Raw genomic sequence first — 24587 nt, forward strand, 5'->3', positions numbered from 1 at the left:
CCATGATATTTCAAATGTCGCATTTGTTAATTTGCACTGCGCAAACTAGAAATATTCACCAAAACAAAAACATACAACCAACAAAACTAGCATTAGGTCACGCACTCCCATGCACATAAATAATCACAAAATCTGATTGTTACCTCAAACATGCATCATATTAATCTGATATTCTTGAATCAGTATTGAGGATTGTTCCCTGAGAAGGTTAATGAACCCAATTATGTACGTTTTGACCCAGAAATTAGACCTAAAGATGAGAGAGAAATGTTTTCAGCATTATCCTTTATGTTATCTTTTTCGTATCAACGAATTCCATGGACCTGATTATGGCAATTAGTAACCTATACATTTTATAAACCTATAACGAGGATAATGCTTTGAACATTTACCGATATTGCATCCATTGGAAGAAATTGCGCAAGGAAGATATGCATGATTGAGTTCACCAAGGGCCAATGCATTGGTTACTGCGTCTGAGGACAGATGTGTATTATTATTATTATTATTATTATTATTATTATTATTATTATTATTATTATTATTAGCTAAGTCACAACCCTAGTTCGAAAAGCAGGATGCTGTAAGCCTAAGGGCTTCAACAAGGAAAAAATAGCCCAGTGAGGAAAGGAAATAAGGTAATAAATGAACTACAAGAGAAGTAATGAACAGTTAAAAAAATATCTTAAGAAAAGTAACAACATTAGACCATATCTTTCATCAATACTTTTATCATAAAAGTATTATTAGCGAGCACACAAACTATTACTACTTCACCATCTTAATACAGTTATTACCTTCAACACAAGGCTCAATACTACACAGTATTCTAGAAATCTTATTCCAGCTCTGACCAAATTATGGAATGATCTTCCTAATTAGGCAATTGAATCTGTGGAACTTCAGAAATTCGAACTAACAATGAATATTTTTATATTGAACAGGATGACGAGTCTGTTTTCATAGTTTATATATGACATCTAGTTTAACGTTATCACTGCTCATAAGATACTTTAGATTCTTCATTCATTATTTCTCATATAGTTTAATCATTACTTTATTTTCTTTCCTCATTGGGCTATTTTTCCGTTCGTTCGTTCGTTTTAGATCGGCCAGCATCAAGGCGGATCACGGGCTCTTGCGTTGACATCCCATAAATTTTACCCTGTTAGAGCCCTTGGGTTTGTAACTCCCTGCTTTTCACACTAGGGTTGTATCTTAGCTAGTAATGATATAATACAAATGCACACGCATTCATGCTAGGTAGGTAGGTAGGTAAAAGATTGCCCTGCCTATAGCAAGACACGGGCTATTTAAAGGCCACTCATGAATGGCACAGGCAAGGCACAGTGACATTGCCCTATCAAGCTGGACAATTCCTTAGAGACTGGCCATATATACATATGATCAATGCCCAAGGCCTCTCTCCACCCAAGCTAGGACCAAAAAGGCCAGGCAATGGCTGCTGATGATTCAGCAGATAGACCTATAAGCTCCCACAAGGATGGTGAGATTGGAGCGACCAAAGAAACTAACGAGTTTGAGCGGGATTCGAACCCCAGTCTGGCTTTCACCAGTCAGGGACGTTACCACATCGGCCATCGCAACCCCGTAAGATAGAACATTCATGCTAACCAATTTCAAACCTTAGGACCAGCTCTTGCTTTCATGGAGCTAGAATATTATACAATCTTTTGTTTTTCGATTCACTTACAGCATACTTTATGAGCTTACCTTTTGGAGGTGTTGACGGATTACCTCACAAACTGCAGGTCAGTAGTCCTTGATTCTCATGTATCTATCTCAAAAATAATTTAGAAAACAGGCAAACTATCTCCGTTCTTAGATCGAGACAAAACTTCACAAATAATTGTAATTCACGTAAATGGAATAAAACATGGAGATAAAATTGTTTTCTCACTTGAAAAGGATAACTGAAGCTCTGTAATCGTTAATTACGGAAAGAGCTCCTTCCTTCACTGTTGATCCTTCGGGAGGAAATGAGCTGTGCTAAATCTGGTTCCTTGGTGATTCATTAATTTATCCAGGCGTCTCCTGGTTTCGTCCTACCTTGCCGTGACCTAGAAATTGGTATAAACACAGTAAACTGTTTCTTGCGTCAACCTCTGGGCTAGTGTTCTTGTAAAAACTAAATTAGATTTGTTTTTTTTTTCTTTATTTTTTGTTAGTACTTTTTAGAAATGTTTTTTGTAGGTGATTTGTTTGTTAAGATAGAAGGTTTTCACGGGAATTAAACTTTTTTTTGTCTGGAAGTATATGGTATCTATAACCGAGAGATGTTCTACTTAGGATTCCGAGTGTCATGTGATGGTTCTCACAACAACGTTTACTGTTTTTTTTTTTTTCATCCTATTACGAGTCTTTCTTTTTTAATAACTAACTCAAAAATTCTCTTTTCGAAATCAGCTAGAAAAGTATGCAAGCCTTGACCCTGCCTCATCATTTCCTGGTTTTATAAAATTCAACTTAATTTTTTCTTCCTCTCAAACTTCATCACGGGACAACACAATTAGCACTTTGTGGAAAGTTTGCTCCTTCATCAAGAATTCGAGTCTTGTCAAGTCTCAGGTTAAAAAAAAAAATGTTAATCATTCTCCTTGACTGGAGGCAATGGTACTTGGGTAAGTGTTCGCGCTAACAAAGGACGTGTGCTGCATTTTTCAAACATACGTCTGAATTCCATCTCTTTTTGTCCGTCTTCCAGCCCGTGGCAACTTTGATGCATAGGAGGATACTTCAAAAGTTCTAAAACTTGCAGCAAGTGTTTTTAAGTTGAACAGGCTGAAACAAGTCTCCTTTTATAGTTTATAAATGAAATATCTGTTTCAATGTTGTTACTGTTCTTATAATATCTTATTTTAATTGTTCATTATCTCTCATATATTTTACTTATTTCCTTATTTTCATTCCTCACTGGGCTATTTTTTCCCTGTTGGAGTCCTTGGGCTTATAGCCTCCTGCTTTTCCAACTAGGGTTATAGATAATAATAATAATAATAATAATAATAATAATAATAATAATAATAATGATAGGCGTATTCGCCCTATAATGTAAATTTGTATGATATTATTACCTCAAGGACTGTAAAAAAGAGGAGCATCAATCATGTGGAAAATAACTAGAAAATTCCAATGCTTTATCCAAAAGTGATACACGTCCGACAGACAGACAATACATTTTTAACCGTTCAGTTAATCTCTCGTAATGCTGTGCAATACGTTTTAATTTGATAGCTAACAAATAATTGATAGTAATACTCGATGTTTATCATTATTTACAAACACTAAAGGGATTACATTTAGTAACAAATGTTCATATTTCAGTTTTAATTTTTCGTTCATGGATTAGTTGAAATCGTAATTAGAATGTAGAGTTTATTTTTAATCATCTATAGTTCTATACGGATGCTTTTTTAAAGGATTTTAAAGTCCGCTCATGAATGACAGAGGCAAGGGCCAGTGACATTGGCCTAGCAAGCAGGACAAGGCCTTAGACACTGACCATATATACATGTGATCAGCGCCCAAGCCCCCCTCTCCACCCAAGCCAGGAACAGAGAAGACCAGGCAATGGCTGTTGATGGTTCAATAGGTAGACCTATAGGCTCCCCCAAACCCCCCTTCTTTAGCTTACAAGGAAGGTGATGTTGCAGCAACCAAGGGAACTAACGAGTTTAGCGGGACTCGAACCAAAAGTCTGGCGATCACCAGACAGGGATGTTTCTAATTGGCCACACAAAGAGAATTAACTTAACTCCCAAAAACCTCTAGAATCACATATGAATTATTATGATTAAGACCCTCCGAGTAAAACTCTTTCAACCCAATTTTATCAATTTATCTTAGTGATACTGAGGTGAGATATATCACTGAAGTAGCTTATAGTGCGGTCTTTGTTTATTAGACATTTATCACCAAAAAGAAAGAATAATAGCGTTTCTGCTCTTAAGATAAAAGAAACTCCATTATCATGATTTGAATCATGAGATAGTGGTAAAACTCAGTTCTAATTTGTAATGGAAAGAGATTCATGCTTCAACAAAAATGTGACATAGTATGTTGTGTGTATGATGCCAGCTTTAGTTTGTTACCTTACTGGGTTAAAGAATTTGTGTAGTTTTTCTTATAGACTGCAATACACGGTAAACGTGTGAGAGCAGTGATTCTTGCAGCTTGGTGACATAAACTTGTACTATAGGAAAGTTGACGGCTCAATCTGATTGCATTTGCGTAATCTAACTTGCGACTGAGTTAATTCTAGCATTAACATATACCAGGATTAATAGAGTACACTATTAATCCTGAACATATACAAACAGTCTCTTAGCTGTTTATGAATTACAGCATTATACTTTGCACAGCACAGCACATTTATCAACAATCTCCTGCGTTGTTTGATGTAACGTTTTCATATAAGATTTAATTCAATCGTTCCCTGTAGAGTTTCCGACCAACCTTCTCGGCTCTGTTACGGCAGTTGCTATTTAAAAATGTAACGATAATTTTAAAGACTGATTCATTTGCCTTCATGTGTATTAAGGATTTATTTCTCGTATACCATTGATTCAAATGTGCATGTATTGGCTTCTTTATCTTCATTTTCATCCACTATCTTCATACCTGGAGTATCTTCTCTCGGTCCTTGCTTTCATACGTGAAAGTTCACTTAACGAATTAACAACCTCGTTCGGTTGTTACCTGAATGTGTGCATAATATTTTTATCTATTATAATACTCAAAGCAATCAATAGAGGAGTAAGATTTTTTTTTTATAGTTTCATGTTTGCCACCAAATGTAAACCGATCCGATAAAAAAGTACAAAAATAAAATTTGGAATTACCGATATAAGAAGAGAACTATGATTTCACGCCAATGATCAACTATTAAAGGGCTTCCGAGGACGCTGCAGTTGGCATAAGCTGATTACAATCTCATTGCTACAGTTTTGCCTCAAAGAGAATTCACAGGGGGGTAAGCTACTTAAGGCATCGCTACTTCGATCGGATTGGATCTTACTAATAACAATAGAGGAACTTTTTCAAAATAGAGAAAGATAATTAGAAGAAAGACAGTGGTGATGAGAACGGAATGTGCAATGGAAGATGAAATATCATTAGAAGGAGAAAGGATTAATGAGGTGGAATCATTTAAGTATTTAGGAACTATGATCACTAACACAGGAGCTTTAGAATTGGAGTTTATTGAAAGATTGAATAAAAGCAAATCAGACAATGGCTAGGTTAAGTAAATTTTGGAAATCAAATCGCCTGAAATTACATATAAAAATCAGGCTATATATCAGTTTAGTGAGATCGGCGTTACTGTATGGACATGAGTCATGGTATGACAATGAAACAATCTCCAATAGATTCAGTAGATTTGAGAACAAAGCCCTCAGAAGAATACTGGGAGTTAGAAACGAAACCCGAGTGCCAAATATGGATGAGATCATGGTGAGGGGTAGATGGATATGGTTTAGGTATGCTCTTCACACTCCTCAAGAGAGATTAGTTCACCAAATGTTCATCTGGGCTCCAAAGGCATTAAAAGAGTTGGAAGACCCAGGCCTACATGGCTGAGGACTGTGAAGCGGGAAGTAGGAGATGATGACTGGAGAAGTATTGATTTAAAAGCTCAAGATTGAGACGACTGGCGAAATCTAACCGAGGCCCTTTGCCTACATGGCTGAGGACTATGAAGCGTGATGTAGGAGATGATGACTGGAGAAGTATTGATTTAAAAGCTCAAGATAGAGACGACTGGCGAAATCTAACCGAGGCCCTTTGCGTCAATAAGCGTAGGAGGAGATGGTCATGATGATGAATTAGTAATCTGTACCAACTCTGAATTAGATGAAGAATATGGAAGGGAACCACCCAAACCTGATAACAATGAAATTACCTTTAAAATTACATTCAGTATAAGAAATGATGAACAAAAATAATCATCGTTGAAACGATAAATAAAACGTAGTCTGCTTAAACATTAAAGTTATTTATGGTTATTTTTTTTACAGGACACTCACTTTACATTTTAGTGATTATCCAAAAATATTTCTTTAATAGTGCCATGAACAATTTATTTAAAAGATGTTTTAACATTTATTTCTTAAATGCACCGATTTTACAGAAGGAAAATAGACAGTCACAAAGTTACATTTGACGAATAAACTTTTGAAAGATAATAGATACTGAAAGCAAGAGCCGAAGGAGAAAAATATAGATTCCCCCCCCTTTCTCTCTCTCTCTCTCTCTCTCTCTCTCTCTCTCTCTCTCTCTCTCTCTCTCTCTCTCTCTCTCTCTCTCTCTCTTTCTGCTTTGGCTTTAGTAACCTGCATTCCATTATTTTCTTGCTTCAGTCGGCTATTTTCCCAGTTGGAGCCCTTGGGCTTATAGCATCCTGCTTTTTCCAATTAGGCTTGTAGTTTAGCAAATAATAATAATAATAATAATAATAATAATAATAATAATAATAATAATAATAATAATAATAAACACCCAGGAATAAAGGTCAGGAGAGCCCGCGTAAGCATAGGGGGTGGGTGTTATAGATTTGTGTGCACAAACACCTCTTCTTTCGTAAACTTTTGCTTTTTATTACTTACAGATAAATTATTAAGAAAATAAGTATCGAATGCACACAGTTCAAAGACGTGTCATTGTTTTTGTAATTTAATAATTCAAAAATGTAATGTTAGTTAGTGCTTTAATCTTTACTATTATAATTATTATCATTATAATTGTCTTCATTATTATTATCATTGCTATTGTTATTATCATTATTATTAATAGCCAAGTTGCAATCCTAGATTGAAAAGAACAATGCTACAAGCCAAAGGTCCTAACTGGAATAGCATTAGGCCTATAGGGCAGGGAATATGAATAAAAAAATAATAAACTTTAAAAGATGAATAGAAAAGTAGAATAAACTAACATCTATGATATAGAAATAGAACACTTTAAGTACGTTAATATAGATAACAAAGCTAAAACACGCTCAACGGTAAAGCATTTGCACCAAGTTTGAACTTCAGAAGTAGGCTCTATTGCTGGTTGTTGCTCAGCAGAAGCGATTAGATAATGATTGACAAATTTCTATTTTTACATAGCAATCCTTTGCAAACTCTCTCTCTCTCTCTCTCTCTCTCTCTCTCTCTCTCTCTCTCTCTCTCTCTCTCTCTCTCTCTCTCATGAAAATATAGACCGACCTGTAAATCAACCCATAAATGTATATTTCTTTACACTTTAAAACCTTTCATTTTTATAGAGGATATATAAGATGATGGCTAAAGTGAATGAAAAATAGGATAATGTAAGTAATACTGGTCACTGTGAGCTGGCCATAACGGAAGTAGTATATGGGAGGGAGGGGTCTGAACCGAGCTAATTCTGAATGGGACTGAGTAGAGGTGGTGGACCGGTGGTGTAGGAGTGGGTGGAAGGAGAGGATAGAAGTCCAGGATGCCTAAGGTGTTATTTTAGCGGCTCACATTAACGGTATTACTTCGTTGTCATTCATATAGACAACTCATCCTCGTGAACAACTTCTTTTCTGCTTTAATATTATTGTCAAGTCCTTTCTTTCCATGGCATTATCATTGTACTTTTTATTATTTTCTGAACTGTTATTTATTGCTAAGAAATGCGTTCTTCCTTTTATTTTTCTTTCCATTGAGGACTGATATTACATTTCCGTTGACTGTAAATCTTCTGAATCATAATATATATTATTACTGCCATTAATGGAACTACTTTTATCTGCGTTAACTGTTATTTTAACCAATAACAGTAAATGATATAATTGAAGATAGTAGATTTAGATATATTACCAATTTAATTTTTAGATTTTTAACTTTTTTGTTTTCAACCAAAGTTTTGAATTTGAAAAGTTTATTAAGTTAACACTGAAATGAAGAGGAGGAATTGAATTGTGATATATCATTATTTAGAACACATCCCTTGTGACATTGCCACATCGGAGTTAAATACTTAATTATACTATCTTAACTAAACAGTTTTTTTTTTTTTTTTTTTTTTTTTTTTTTTTTTTTTTTTTTTGCGGGTCAAGTTCCTGATACTGGAGTCTTCATACATACCGGTACCTGTAATGCAGATTTTTGTATAAAACATTATAAAAAGTCACACGTAAATAACGTATAACCGAATTGATAAACCTTTTCTTCGTGTTAGCCCAGAGATTTGGTATCCTTACGTAAGGAATCAAAGATATTACTATTCACGAAATCCCACGGAGTCTTATGCCAGTAGAATGAGTAAATCTAGTGTTAATGTAGAAATCTAGGAAGAGTTAGGAGTAGATTATCAAAATAGGTGCATCTATAGATAAACAATTCTGATATAATGTTGAATTCATATATTTAAGAACACCCAAACCTAGAACAAGAACGATAACATTTTGTTTCTTCTCGAAATGCCTTTGTATTTGCTATTTACGTCATCGAGATGTTGGCATTATGGGTCTAATGTACATTTGTAGCTTCGTTTTGATTTGATAAAACAGAATATAACCAAAATATACTAAGTCGGAAACACCTTAGTAAAGATCATATATTTCCAATGTGGGACAGCAAAGAATACTTACAACAAGCACCCACTAAAAAGGTAGCGCGCCGTCAGTGCACCTCATAAAATGCACTGTAGGCATCAATCATGACTCTATGCAGCGTCCCTTCAGCACTAAGCTACATCCATATTTTAGCTTTCTAATTTACCCCCATTCTAGATTTCTTTCTTCCCTTTAGATGTCTAGCCTCTGAATTTTACTCCGTGGTGGAAGAGCAGAATTTTCCTTCAGTTGCACCACATATCTATATTGTCTCCTCGGCACCAATGCTGGGCTATGTGACACGAATTCATAACTTTATTCCATCTTCCGAAAAAGGCAAAATATCCATTGTTCTCTAGTTTTGGATAGTGACATAGCCTCTGTACCATGGTCTTCCATTGTCTTAAGTTACATATCTCTCGCTTGAAGGTTCAATTGGGCACACTATTCTATCTTGTTTTTCTTCCTCTGTTTTTTTTTTTTAAGTTTTTATAGTTTATATATGAAAGATATAATTTAAAGTTATTAATATACTTGATTTTTTATTATTCTGATTGTTCATTACCTCTGGGCTATTTTTCCTTGTTGGAGCCCTTAGGCTTATAGCATCCTGCTTTTCTAACAAGGGTTGTAGCTTGGCTTGTAATAATATTATTATTAATAATAATAACAATAATAATAATTATAAAAATAATAATAATAATAAAGCTCGCCAAATTCCTGTATGGAAACGATAAACTTTTATGTACATTTACCAAGACTTCAGTATGAAATTAGCAAGTTAACCAGAGGAAATTGTTGAAAAAAAAAATGAGAGCCTTGTATAAATTCTATTATGAAATGGGTAATAAAGCCTTCAAAATACTGATAAACCTACTATAGGAAATGTCAATTCATATTTATAATCTATTGCTTCTTACCTATAGTTGTTTTTATGTTGTAAAAGTCTCATGATTTATATATTTTATTTCTTTGTGGACTGGTCTATTTTGTTGTTGTTGACCTTGATAAAATATCGATTCATTGAAAAAGGAGGTAAGAAGCCCATTATTGAATATTTATAGTTTATTTCTTCGACACTGTAGAGGAATAGCGAAAGTAGGAAAATAACTATATATTCAAGTAAAAGAAAGACATTTCTGGAAGCACTTGGAATCAGGCTTTTTTTAAGGACCTTGTACACATACAGCAGTCTTCTTTGTTTACCTTTCATGAAATAGCATCTTTACAAGAGCTCTTTATTACTAAAGAATATTATTCTGTCGGCAACGGTGACATATTTAGCAACATAAACTATAGTGATTGAAAGTCATGTTGCCTTATTTAAAAAATAGATTAAGCTGACAAATTCCTGTTGTGTTTGCAACAATTGTGCAAGGTATAACTAGCCTGAGGTTCACTGATATAGGTACTTTACATATTACTCGATATATATATATATATATATATATATATATATATATATATATATATATATATATATATATATATATATATGTATATATATATATATATATATATATATATATATATATATATATATATATATATATATATATATACAGTATATACTGTATATATATTTATTTATATACATATATATATATATATATATATATATATATATATATATATATATATATATATATATTTATATACAAACATACATATGTATATATATACATTATATATATACACACATATATATATATATATATGCATATATATATATATATATATATATATATATATATATATATATATATATATATATATATGTATATATTCAAATAATGTATGATGTTCTGCGAAAAGGTTGATGATATACTCGTGATATCACAGGAGACCAATTTAAATCGCCTACTGGGGCCAAAATAAAAAAAAATGAATAAAAGAAAAAGATATTTCGATGGCTTTGGTGTTACTTTTTCAGTGTTTAGATATGGAGATAAAGGTCTCTTTCATAAAAATCTTTTGCCAGAATAAAAATGAAGTTTTGATTGCATGGTCAATATTTTGTAAAAAAAAGAAAGAAAAAAAAAAAAAAACGTTACTGAAACATGAAGTAGTGCTGTGGTGGCCTACTGGAAACGTCCCTACCTGGCATTCAGCTGGACGGGAGATCGAGTCTCACTTGAATTCAATAGTTTCTTGTAGTGTCTGCAACTTCACCATCCTTGTGAGCTGAGGATGGGATGGGGTTGGGGGACCCAGTAGGTCTACCTACTGAGTCTTTAGCAGCCATTGCCTGGCCCTCCCTGTTTCTAGCTTGGGTGGAGAGGAGTCTTGGACGATAATCATAAGGATATGTGGTCAGTCTCTATGTCATCGTCATGCTAACCAAGGACATGTCACTGCCCCTTGCCTCTGCCATTCATGAGTGAACTTTAAACCATAAATCCACTATATGAAGCAATGAGATCCCACACGAGAATGATGATAATATTGTTTTTATAATACACACACACACACACACACACACACACATATATATATATATATATATATATATATATATATATATATATATATATATATATATATATATATATATACACACACACACACACACACATATATATATATATATATATATATATATATATATATATATATATATATATATATATATATATATTCGTAAAGGACCCTCTCTCTCTCTCCTTTGCTAGTCTTTATAGCCACTTTAGTGTTCCTTTATTGCGTAATGTATTTATGGTAGGCTGGGATAAGCTATATGAAGTAGAGGATGATAGAGGATAATATAAAGAGTGTAAAGGGGGAAAAATTCTGAAAAAATAAGTGCGCAAAACCAGATGCATTTTATTTTACTGTTCTGTATTTCTAAGCGTTTACACAATATATGCAAAACCTAAAGACAAGACAAGGATAGGCCTATATAAAAACACCAGCCTACTTTTATAATAGGGTATATTATAGTGAAACCATATACTTTCATTACTACATTTATCCCCTATTTTACGTACATATTAATGCCGGTATAATAGATACTATATCACTCAATACTTGGTCGAAACTATACCGTAACTCACTGAAGGTTTTAGTTAAGTAACATATACTATAACTTTAAAAAATATCAAAGTGCAATTTTGAAATGAAGACTTTTCCCACAAGGTATGCAACGCCTACTCTCGTAACGTCAGAACAACTTCATAAGGATTAATGAAGTTCAAAAATGGTTTAGAAGGATCAGAGACCGGTGAGATGGTACGTCCCTCGGGAGGTGCTGCGCTGAACTTCTGGATCAGACATGAAGCGAACAGGAATAATTCCATCCTGGCCAAGTTTTCACCGAGGCACTGACGTCGACCTGCGGGAAGCAAGTTTTTAACAATATCATTTTAGAAGATTAATGTTATAAAAAAAGACATTTAAAGATGTGGTGCTTTTGTAGATATGCTTAATCGGTAGAATTCAACGCCATATTATTATTATTATTATTATTATTATTATTTGCTGAGCCACATCCCTAGTTGGAAAACCAGGATGCTATAAGCTCAAGGGCTCCATCAGGAAAAAAATAGCCCAGTGAAGAAAGGAAACAAGTAAATAAATAAACCACAATAAAAGTAATGAACAATACAAAATAATATAAGAACATTAATAACATTAAAATAGATCTCTCATATATAAACTATAAAAACTTAGCCTACATTATTAAGTAAAACTCCCTGATTTCACCAGGAGAATCTAGCCGTGGAGGTTTAAGGAGATGAAAATGTTTGAAGAACGGCAAGACATGCAATGTTCTTTCGCATTATTGAGATATCATGCAACCTGAAACCTTTAGGAATTCACATTGGGATTAGCCTACATGGTAAAAAAACCCTATGATTAACCTAAGACAGTCATTGAATTTTATTAAAATATAAAAATTGAATAGGCAGACAAGCGCAAGTCTTACAACCAGGATGGTCTCTCCTGACTGAACGGACTAGGGTATTCTTTGTGGCTAGTTGTTAACATGGAGTGAAAATCGATATCACGCCCCTCAGACGATCGTCTTTTATAAGATTTATTAATATAAGATATTATTAGATTAATTTATAATGGCTAACATACATTTAAGAGAAACGGCATTTTATCTCGGTTAAATCTATCAGACACGACTATTTTTATTGCAGCCAGTCTCAGAAGTATCATGATTCAATTAGAGGAACTTATTTCATTATAAGGAAATTAGTGATTTTATACCAATCCTATGAAGTAGATTCTTAGATGCTACAAGCCAAACATTGATCATAAGGTATCAGAGCAGATAAATCCCCCAATAAGCCTTCCAACCATCTATACCTTGAGAAACTCATCTCTCAGTAAAATTATGAATCTCACCGAGGGAAAATGGAAGGAAGCCCTCCTTTCTAGAGATGACTTTGCCTTCTTCGTCAAGGAAATGCTCTGGGTAGAACTCGTCAGGTCTCTCAAAGTACTTGGGGTTTCTGTGGCAGCTTCTGGCACTCGCGAACAATCCAGTACCCTGGAATGGAAATCATCAAAGCAATGGGAAATTAATAAGATAAATGGAGAGAAAAGAAGTAATCATCTGATAATATCTTATCAAAAATATTTCTTGGTGTTTCAATATAACCTGGTTGAAACTCTAGGCGTAGGAAATACAAATTAGTAATCGTCTTATGAGAAAGATAATTTAGAAAAAATTGCATAGTAAGAAGGCACATTAAAATGTCAAGAGGCTAAAGAATTTTATTCAATTGCATAGACTGAATCCATTTGAAAATTAATAATCGTCTTCTGAATATAATTTAGAAAAAAATCAAAATGCTTAGCAATGAAACACTTTTGCAAGAAAGTACATTAAAATCTCAAGATTCTAAAGAATTTCATTCAATTGCATGTACTGAGTTAGAAACCATTTACCGGTATTTAGATTCTCTTCCCCAGTTTTGAAATCTTATCCTTATAATATTCAAACAACTTCCTAATGAGATATAACTAAGTAGCAAGGATAGTTATTTCTCAAGTGGACGATAATGGAACAAACAAAATTGTCCGTCATAACGTCACAAAAAGTAATCTTCGCTCAATGCCAAGTTACGAACCTTTGGCAGACGATACTCGCCAATTTGAACATCCTCGGTGGTGGAATGCAACAGGCCCAAGGGAAGCAAGGAGGAAAATCTCATGACTTCAAGTAACACCGCTTCCGTATAGGGCATTCTGTAAGGAAGGAAAACCATTTATTTTTAAAGAAACAACTCTATAGTCCATTTCTTTTATCGAGGCAGATTTGCACCGACTCGCAGCGGTGCCCTTTTAGCTCGGAAAATTTTCCTGTTCGCTGATTGGTTAGAATTATCTCGTCCAACCAATGAGCGATCAGGTAACTTTTCCGAGCTAAAAGGGCACCGCTGCGAGTCGGTGCAAATCTGCATCGCTAAAAGAAATTGACTATAGTACTCAATCTTTGAATAAACAATGTATGTAAAAGTCGATCATGAGCGGAAGAGGCATGCCCCAAGAGGTTTTACCCGCTCTACTAGGGTTGCAGTGTTGCAAGAGCCCGTGCATGGCCAAAGGCCCAGGCAATCTATAAGCAAGGCCGCTGTTTTTTTTTTTTTTTTTTTTTTTTTTTTTTTTTTTTTTTTTTTTTTTTACGCCTAACCATATTCCCATTGCCGCATGGGTGATTAACTCCTGAGAAATTATCGGATATGCAATTACAATGCATTCATGCGAAGTCATACATTAAATACTTTTCCAGGCTCCTGCTTTAAACAATCGTATTTAGATTGAGATAACTTGCTTAAACGTTTGCACTGCTCTTGGAAGATAAATTTGTCTTAAATCCTAAAGTTTTATCGAAGCAAATCTTTCTACGATACAGTGCTTTGGTATCTCCTGCATTCAGGACTGGACGTCGATAACCCTTGGAGGAATAACCATCAATATTCCAGATTACCATAGTTTCTGTGATTTCACTTAACTTAATCAAATCAATCATTGGATGCAAGAAAGTTGAAAATCCAACATTGACACACCAAACCCTGACTAAGAGATGTATGTGTTGATTTTCAAGTTTGGTCTATGAATGCTAATCATGAAAGTAATAAGAAGCATCCAGACAACACAACAATATTTGTTGAAACATACAAATCTTAATTAATATCACTAGCATCGATTACATCAAATGTAATTATAAATATCACTATGCGACAAAACTAAAATATCCAATCAATGTTTCAAGGTCTTATCTTACTTATGTTCTTTAAATCACCTTTAATACTAATGCCTGAGGTAAACCTACATTGTTAAAGGTTAAAGGTGTCTGGTTTCAGTTTCATCAGAATAGATACTCATCAGAACGTCAGCCGGGTAAGCCTAACCCACCACTATGGTGCCCTACCAAAGCAGTGGCCTTCCCAGTAAACAGCTTAAACTCACGGTTCCGGGCAGGGATCGATCTGCTGCCATGCGAATGTAGGCGAACACGTTACCAGTGTACTAGCCAGGAGTCTATAGTCCATTTCTTTTAGCGATGCATATTTGCACCGAGTCGCGGCGGTGCCCTTTTAGCTCGGAAAAGGTTCCTGATCGCTGATTGGTTAGAATGATCTTGTCCAACCAATCAGCGATCCGGAAACTTTTCCGAGCTAAAAGGGCACAGCTGCGAGTCGGTGCAAATATGCATCGCTAAAAGAAATGGACTATAGACGGTGAAGTTCCGTCATAGTAGTCTTCGTGAAACTTACTGTTCTCTATCCTGGATAGACGGCGTTCGATCCCTGGAAACAACAGAGTCGATCTCGTCCTGCATCTTCTTCTGGGCCTCTGGGTGCGTCGCCAAGAGCGCCACCAACCAACGCATCGTCGAAGAAGTAGTTTCGCTTCCGGCCACGAATAAGTCGCAGATGGTTATAGCCAAATTGAAGTCTGTGAATGGTGATTTTTCGTAGATTATTGGCTTGATATTAGAGATTATTCTTTCGTCAATAGTTTCAAAATGAGTTTATCCTAATTAAATATTACTATCTTTTATCGAACAGAGTTCAAACTGAACTCATGAATAAAACTCTCAACTGTTGTTTGCCACACTGCAAGCTGCCAATAGCTTTAATGTCATAGGAAAGGCGATTGTTTCGACTGCAAGCGTTTTGGTACGAGTGATTACCCACAATGAATTCATAATAATTATCTATTCTTTTTCCCATGGACAAAATTATAACCAAGTTAACCCCTTCGCTCCGTCAATTTTAGAAAATATTTATGAAACTCAAGACTTTTATAGTTTGAGACTTGTAACTAATGTTTAGTTTCTTTTTACAGTCCTAATCCTTATTCAATATATAAAACTATGAATATGGTAATATCTCATTGTGCTAATGTATCATAAAAAATAACAGCCGAGCAATATCACATTCCATCAAAAGAACGAAATAAAAATTCAGTTCAGTAGCTCACAGTCTTCTTGGAAAATGGTGCCTCCGTTGTCTTTTTCCTTTTTTATCTCGCTCAGGTAAACATCTATGTAATCCTGAATGTTGTCGGGATCGAAGTTCTTCTCGTGTTCCTCAATGATATCCTAAAAAAAAAAAAAGTGCATTGTTAAAGCAGCGTCAGTATCGGTCACAGTTTTACCTATGGTAGTATGTTAGCTAGGGCACCAGCTACCCGTTGAGATACTACCGCTAGAGTTGTGTGGTCCTGTGACCCCCAAGATAGTACTACATTGGATCCTTCTTTCTGGTTACGGTTCATTTTCCCTTTACCTACACATACACCGAATAGTCTGGTCTATTCCTTACATATTCTCCTGTCTTCACACACCTAACAACACTGAGATTAACAAAACAATTCTTCTTCACTCAAGGGGTTAGCTACCGCACTGTAATTGTTCGGTGGCTACTTTCCTCTTGGTAAGGGTAGAAGAGACTCTTTAGCTATGGTAAGCAGCTCTTTTAGAAGGACATTCAAATCAAACCATTGCTGTCTAGTGTTGGGTAGTGCCATAACCTCTGTACCATGGTATTCCACTGTCTTGGGTTAGAGTTCTCCTGTTTGAGGGTACACTCGGGCACATTATTCTATCTTATTTCTCTTCCTCTTATTTTGTTAAAGTTTTTGTAGCTTAATATGAAATATTTATTGTAATGTTACTGTTTTAAAATATTTTATTTTTCATTGTTTCCTTCCATCAATGGGCTATTTTCCCTGTTGGGGTCCCTGGGCTTATAGCATCTTGCTTTTCCAATTAGGGTTGTAGCTTAGCAAGTAATAATAATAATAATAATAATAATATACAGAAATACTCACGACAGTATAGCGCTCATAGAGGGCACTCTGCACTCACGACAACTGTTAAAAGTAGCCATAATAGTTATACTAAGCTTAGAGAAAATATCTAATGTTCAAAGATATAAAGATTATTAGTGATAGAAAGTGGAACACAGTAGAATATAGATGAATTCAGATTTTCTGGCCCTTTTGGACAATATTTAATCTTTATCTTTATCATCCCTCAACTTCCGTTTACAAACTACTTTTAACCCTATTCATAAAAAATACCAACCATCGCAAAGTTTTTCAGATCCTCTATATTTTTGGAAAGGACGTCCACTTTCATCCACTTATTCAGGATGAATTTTGGCAGGATCTTGTGCAGTCCCGGGAAGAGGTCCAGAGGCAGGCACCGAGTCTGAGACACCTCTATGTCAGCCGTCAGGGCCTCACTGAATCTTGTGACCTCTTTGTTGTCCATTTCATATCTTCTGTCTGATAGAGGATGTAAACAGAAAATGTTTTCTTGGTTATTTCGAGCTTGCCAACCGCAGCAAAAAATTTTAATCAATATATTTCATGCTATTCATAATTTGTTTTCATCTGCGCTTCATGAATGTTCACAGTGAGATAATTACTAACACTACAATATTTAAGTAATACAGCCATAAAATGAACATCTTATTTGAAATTTTATTCAGGGTAATTCATTGGTATAAATAAGCATAAAAGGAAACTGCCCTCTTTAACCCAATAGAAAAAAAAACCAGTTGTTTATTTTTTTCTACTGAACGTCCGCTTCATTTCCTTTGTACTATATGACATTTTTCTCTAATATCTAAAAAATATGTTTTCAAATTAACAATAATCTATTTTACAATGGTCAGGCCATCACTCTTTTACTTGCAACAAGCTTCCAGATGACGTTCAAAACTGAAACATTGAGATTCCAAGATATTTCGACGGGTTTGCCCGACGTGGCTTCGAAACTCTTGGCCAGGTTCACTGCTTCGTGGAGGATGACGTCTTCCAGTGAGGACTTGCCCATGCCAAAGTCCTTGAGATGCCTGAGAGCAAACCTCCTCCCCTGGGTCCATACGTCGTCAACTGCGTTTATTATCCCTGAAGTGTTGAGAGGAGTGAATTAAGAGAGATATTTCCGAAAAGGGATAAGGAGGAGGCAGATGGGATTTCTATAGTCCATTTCTTTTAGCGATGCATATTTGCACCGACTCGCAGCGGTGCCCTTTTAGCTCGGAAAAGTTTACGGATCGCTGATTGGTTGGACAAGATCATTCTAACCAATCAGCGATCAGGAAACTTTTCCGAGCTAAAAGGGCACCGGCGCGAGTCGGTGCAAATATGCATCGCTAAAAGAAATGGACTATAGGACGTGTAATAAGAAGAATGCCATATGTGGATGAGATCATGATGCGGGGTAGATGGAGATGGTTTGGTCATGTTCTTCGCACTCCCCAGGTGAGATTAGTTCACCAAACGTTCAGCTGCGCTCCACAAGGCACTAGGAGAGTTGGAAGACCCAGGCCTCCATGGCTGAGAACTATTAAGCGTGAATTAGGAAATGATGTATGGAAAGGTATTGATTTAAAAGTTCATGATAGAGACGACTGGCTAAATCTAACAGAGGCCCTTTGCGTCAATAGGCATGGGAGGAGATGATGATGATAATCTATGTTAAATTGGAATCGATGTTTGGCAGAAAACTATAGGAAAATCATTTGTTTTCGTAATGCACAAACCAGTATTCGTGTTGAGCTGAGCTAGTTCAAAGGTGAACAGAGTAGGTCTCCCTTGACATTCTGGCTTGCTGTACGTGCTTTTGATGAGCTTGTAGTCGCACAACCCAACGAGTACCTGGCCACCAACTTTCCACCTGTTGCGAAATAACCAAAAATATCCAAATTTATATTTCATATTAGATTAAGCTAGTCGTGTGGCCGTACGGGCTCTTTACTCTACAATAAGTTCATAAGCTGCACGTATAAGGAAATAATCCATGGACAAAACTAATAGAATTTAAGTAGAACTATATATTTGCTAGACCTGCATTCCCACTAGGTTTTGCCTTGTAAATGTGAAGCTGTCTTTTCATGGGAATCCTTTTCTATCCCCAATTTGTCAAGAAGGGGATCTCTCTCTCTCTCTCTCTCTCTCTCTCTCTCTCTCTCTCTCTCTCTCTCTCTCATATATATTAGAAGGTAATATTCGATCACTACTCTATTTAGCTCACAGGGAGAATTTCTCCTCTTCTCAGGTAGACTCCTAACATTGTAGATTTCGGTTATCTTTGGATTATGCAAGGTTAAGTGAGAGTGTCTTTCATTCAACACTATCCTTTGAAATCTCTATCATTTTTTTTTTCTTTACTCCTTTGCCTTTCTTCCTTTTAAAGGTAGGGTCATGTGGTACGTCCTTATCGAATACCGTTATATTATTTTAACCCCTCTATATATCTCATTCCTCTTAGTTCTTCTTCATACACACTACTTTACTTCTTGAGGGAAATTTGACTCAACAATCCCTTCATACAATCCCATTTTAGCTTATACGATCACTCTTGCCCATATTCTGTGACCTTTCTTACTATGTCAACTCTGTATGACTCGTCTATCTTCTCATCCCATATCAGTCCGTTTATTCACTTCGATATTTCTTCAAGAATCTGCAACTCCTTGTAAATTATTGATAAGTTTCCCCCTCAGTATCTGCAATAGTAAATTCCATTTCGATAATGAATGTGCACATTCTTATACCTACGTGAATATATCGCCATACTCCTTCCTAAGATCGTTAATGATCCGGCCGATGTCTGATGTGTACAACGGGATGTAGCCAATCACCGGTAGCCCCCATCGTCCTTAAAAAAAAAAAGAATTCAATGCTAAATAGACTTACATAAATGTAATTTGCTCTTTGTAAGAATATAAGCATTGTACACTGATAGCTTTAGATTATTATGTAAAAGCCCGATAAGACAATTTATGGTGGTTTTAACGATAAGACTTTATAGTTGTCATTTAGTCACGATTCAAGAAATAGAAACATAGGTACGTTTTTTATACCAATACCATTAGGGTTGACAACCATATGATACTTCGCAGAGACCGTTAAGAACCGAATGATATGATCTGGATTATGATGGCCTTGTCTCGTCAGTAATTAATAGTTGCAAGTCATGTAGAACGAATTAAAAAAAAAATCTTTCATAATGGAATCTTTGTTACTGTTTTATCTGCAAATAAAGTGAAGTTTTTCGTTCATATTCACCCTTTGTGTATCCAGTGTCCCCTTGATTGTCACCTAGTTCAATATCTTTATGGATGGTCTCTAATTTGATACTTGTGCTCTTTCTGATAGATTTTATGTCGTCTTTATATATTGTTTGGCTCAATTGTTCTAAGATTCTTACATGAAAACTGTAAGATTTAGGAAAGCCTGAAGAAATTCACGCGGGAAACTTTTCCATTAATTTTAGGCCTACGACCCTCGAAATTCTTTTGATTAAATTGGCATAGTATTTGCTGATTTTGTTATTTAATAACTACTGAAGATGAGAAAAAAAACTTATCAAAAGAAAAACAATTGAAATATTAAAACAAAGAAAGTACGGGGAATTACAAATTGTATTATTATTATTAATAGCTAAGCTACAACCCTAGTTGGTAAAGCAAGGTGCTCTAAGCCCCAGGGCTCCAACAAAGAAAAGTAGCCCAGTGAGGAAAGGAAAAGAAAAATGAAATATTTTAAGAACAACAACACCACCAAAATAAATATTTCCTATATAAACTATAAAAACTTTAACAAAACAAGAGGAAGAGAAATAAGACAAAATAGTGTGCCCGAGTGTACCCTCAAGCAAGAGAACTCTAACCCAAGACAGTAGAAGACCTTATTAGATTCTATAAAATCTTATAACCATAGCAGCCTTGTTATATTTACAGGCATATCAAACGATTTAAAATTATGTGTAATATAAACACAAACTAGAGGGGCACTCAGTACGGCACAGACCTCCACCGCGGCAGCTTATATCTCGACCTTTTCCTCGACCTAGACCTTGACCTTTCACCTTAACGTGTATTAATTGGCGTTGATTTTCATACTCTAAAATATGAACCAAGTTTGAAGTCTCTGTGACAATGATGTCCAAACTTATGGCTGATTACGGGAATTGGACATTTTGTTTGACCGTGACCTTTGACCTTCCAAAAGTTTATAATTTCCAGCTTTTTGCATAACGGTTAATCCCTGAAAGTTTCATTACTCTACAATTAAAATTGTGGCCAGGAAGCTGTTCACAAACAAACACACACACACACAAACAGGGGTGAAAACATAGCCCCCTTCTATCTTCGTTGGCGGAGGTAATAATGAACTACCCAAGGAACAGGATTAGAAATCAAGTTCAATATAATATATTCTATCTACTGTGATTTATTAGAGTTTACTATTTTTACGTGTTAAGAATCACTATCAACATCGTTTATTTTAATAACCTGATAAGTGCAAGGAGGTAATTTGGATCTTATCAGGTGACTGAATCATAGCACTCTATTTCATGTAATCGCAATGTGATTATAACAACATCGATGAAGACTGAAATAAAAATATAAGGTAAATTAAATTGATTATAGTGCAGGATTACGTCACAGAGTCCTGTTGAGCAGAATTTAGTGCCTTTGGTAACTCTGTCATTCCTCATTGACGTACATTTCATTCTTCAGTGACATTCTATTTATTTTTGCAAAAGTAGTTTTGGTGATTTCCTTAAAGCTTCATTTCACCATTGGTAATGTTTAGGCTGCTGTAGATTTGGTGGAATACTATAGGTTTCCTTCAATTTGATACCATCCCTAAAGCATATTAAACTAGAGAGGCACTCAGTAGAGACCATGCCTTCGCCACGCCACGCATCTTAGTTTGCTCTTAACGCCACTGCGTACTTGCAAATCGATGTATTTTCTTCAAAATCTAATGGATTTATCTTTAGGTCATACCCTACATGTGCACCAAGTTTCGTTGAAATCGTTCCTGTAATTTTTGCATATTGTTGTTCACAAATAAAAAATTAACATGCGACCATTTTCAAAGTACTGCTGTGTACTTGTATTTTGATATACTTTATCCAAAATATTACAGATTCATCCTTGAGTCATACCCAACATGGCTGCCATTTTTTTGCTCACAAAAAAAAAAAAAAGATAAAATAAACAGCAACAAGAAAAATCTTTTGATGACTCCTATATCAACAAAAAGAAAAAACCTACACAGTATTATTATTATTATTATTATTATTATTATTATTATTATTATTATTATTATTATTATTATTATTATTTGCTAAGCTACAACCCCGGTTGGAAAAGCAGGATGCTAAAAGCCCAAAGACTCCAACAGAAAAAAATAGCCCAGTGAGGAAAGGAATTAAGGAAATAAACAACAATAGAATTTTAAGAACAATAACATTGAAATAAATCTTTCATACATACTACTGTTTCTGTTTGATTTGCAGTTATATACGACTCTCATTAACCCCTAAGACATAGTTGTAATCGTGTGTCCCTTGGTACTCTATAGACCTTGACTGTTACAGTAATTCCGGTGTTTATTTGAAATTGTTATCTGTAACCAAGGTCACACTATGAATGATAAAGCGAGTTTAGGCAGTGACAAATTCTTTGTTAAGAAGCCAAATGATTTATTATCAAGTCTGAATTATCAACCAAGGATAATAAATCTTAATTTGATATGCCACCCGTTGAGATACTACAGCTAGAGAGTTATTGGGTCCTTTGACTGGCTAGACAGTATTACCTGGGATCCCTCTCTCTGGTTACGGATCATTTTCCCTTTGCCTACCCATACACCGAATAGTCTGTCCTATGCTTCCTACGTTCTCCGCTGTCCTCATACACCGAACAACGCAGATTACCAAACAATTCTTCTTCGCTCAAGGAGTTAACTACTGCATTGTAGTTGTTCGGTAGCTACTTTCCTCTTGGTAAGGGTAGAAGAAACTCTTAAACTATGGTAAGCAGCTCTTCTAGGTTGAGGAAACTCCAAAATCAAACCATTGTTCTTTAGTCTTGGGTAGTGCCATAGCCTCTGTACCCTGGTCTTCCACTGTCTTAGAATAGACTTTTCTTGCTTGAGGGTATAATCAAGCACACTATTTTATCTTATTTCTCTTCCTCTTGTTATTTTGAAGTTTTTATAGCTTACATATGAAAGATTATGTTTTAATTTTGTTCTTAAACTTCACTTGTAGTTTATTTCCTTATTTACTTTTCTCACTGAGCTATTTTCCCTGTTGGAGCCCTTGGGCTTATAGTATCCTGCTCTTCCAACTAGGGTTGTAGCTTGGCAAGTAATAATAATGATAATAATAATAATAATAATAATAATAATAATAATAATAATAATAATAATAATGTCACTGTTGAAGAAGCATCCACATAGGAATAAGAATTACCATTTGTAGTTCTTCATATATTTCTGATCCAGTTTTTTAATCTTAATAAAATTCGATGTTTATATTCTACAACCTGGATTAAAAGTGTTGAAAATTACTTCTTCACGAATAGAAAATGAGTGAAAAGAATATCTCTACAATGCTGCTCCATGCTTTATAGTTATTTTTTTTCTCTAATCGTCTGTATTTTGGTATACCATTTTCACATCTGGCCATATCCTCTGCACCATGGCCTCCCACTGTCTTGGATTAGAGTTCTCTTGCTTGGGGGTACACTCGGACACGCTGTTCTCTCTTAATTTTTTCATTTTTATTTTTTTCATGTTTTTTTTTTTTTGTATGTGAAGGGTTGAATTTAATGTTACTGTTCTTGACACATTTTTTATTTTTCATTTTTCTCTCATAGTTTATTTATTTCCTTGTTTCCTTTCCTTACTGGGTTATATTCCCCTGTTGGAACCCTTGGCCTTATAGCATCTTGCTTTTCAGACTAGGGTTATAGCCTAGCTTGTAACAATAATGATAATAACAATAATCTGTTCTGTAAATGGTTACCATGTAGCTCACAGTCGTTTGTCTAGGTCCATTATAAGCACAACAACAACAACAACAACGATGATAAAAATTAGAATATTAATAATGAACATAATTTAGTCTTACCTGGAGGAAGACCACTGGGTTTCCTAGACATCCAATAGAGAAGACCCAGCAAAAATGCCAGCAGAGCCCACGTAAGCATTTCTGTTGGTGAATTTCTAGTTTCCCCAAATGTCTGATCCAAATAGGAGGTCCGTCACACGCACACAGATCTAGTAGGGGCAATAAACGAGACTGGGAGGTCGAATACTCATATCTCTAAACTCAATGTTATGTTGAAGTTGGGATGTGATAAGCATTTGATATCGACTGTTTACATACCGTTTATATTGAACGATAAAAAAGGGACAAACCAGCATAAGTAGGGGAGGGTGTTTTATAATTTAATTGTGAATCATCATTAAATTTGAAAATAATAAATAAAAATTCTTGTTGTTTTCTGTTAAGGACATAAAAGTAGGCAAAATTTACAATTCCGTTCGTCTTGCTTTACTCAGCAGAAATCATTTCGTTTTCATTTTATTGGTACACACACATACAGTATATGTATATATATATATATATATATATATATATATATATATATATATATATATATATATATATATATATATGTGTGTGTGTGTGTGTATGTATATATATATATATATATAT

At 34.9% G+C, this 24587-nt stretch overlaps 2 protein-coding genes across 2 annotated transcripts in view; one reads left to right on the forward strand and one right to left on the reverse strand.

Moving 5' to 3' along the window:
• LOC137629464 (uncharacterized) overlaps positions 1–24587 on the forward strand; it is a 190343-nt gene that overhangs the window by 76663 nt on the left and 89093 nt on the right. The window lies entirely within an intron of this gene.
• On the reverse strand, positions 11390–24174 carry LOC137629462 (cytochrome P450 2L1-like). Its single transcript, XM_068360770.1, has 10 exons — positions 23997–24174; positions 19622–19721; positions 18604–18737; positions 17747–17965; positions 17136–17338; positions 16028–16148; positions 15319–15499; positions 13669–13786; positions 12941–13085; positions 11390–11918 (listed from the first exon to the last, which is right to left on the reverse strand). Exons 1-10 carry the CDS (start codon positions 24073–24075, stop codon positions 11734–11736), a joined length of 1485 nt encoding a protein of 494 aa, XP_068216871.1. The 5' UTR covers positions 24076–24174; the 3' UTR covers positions 11390–11733.

The sequence above is a fragment of the Palaemon carinicauda genome, chromosome 37 (genome assembly GCF_036898095.1).
Source record: "Palaemon carinicauda isolate YSFRI2023 chromosome 37, ASM3689809v2, whole genome shotgun sequence".
Taxonomy (NCBI): domain Eukaryota; kingdom Metazoa; phylum Arthropoda; class Malacostraca; order Decapoda; family Palaemonidae; genus Palaemon; species Palaemon carinicauda.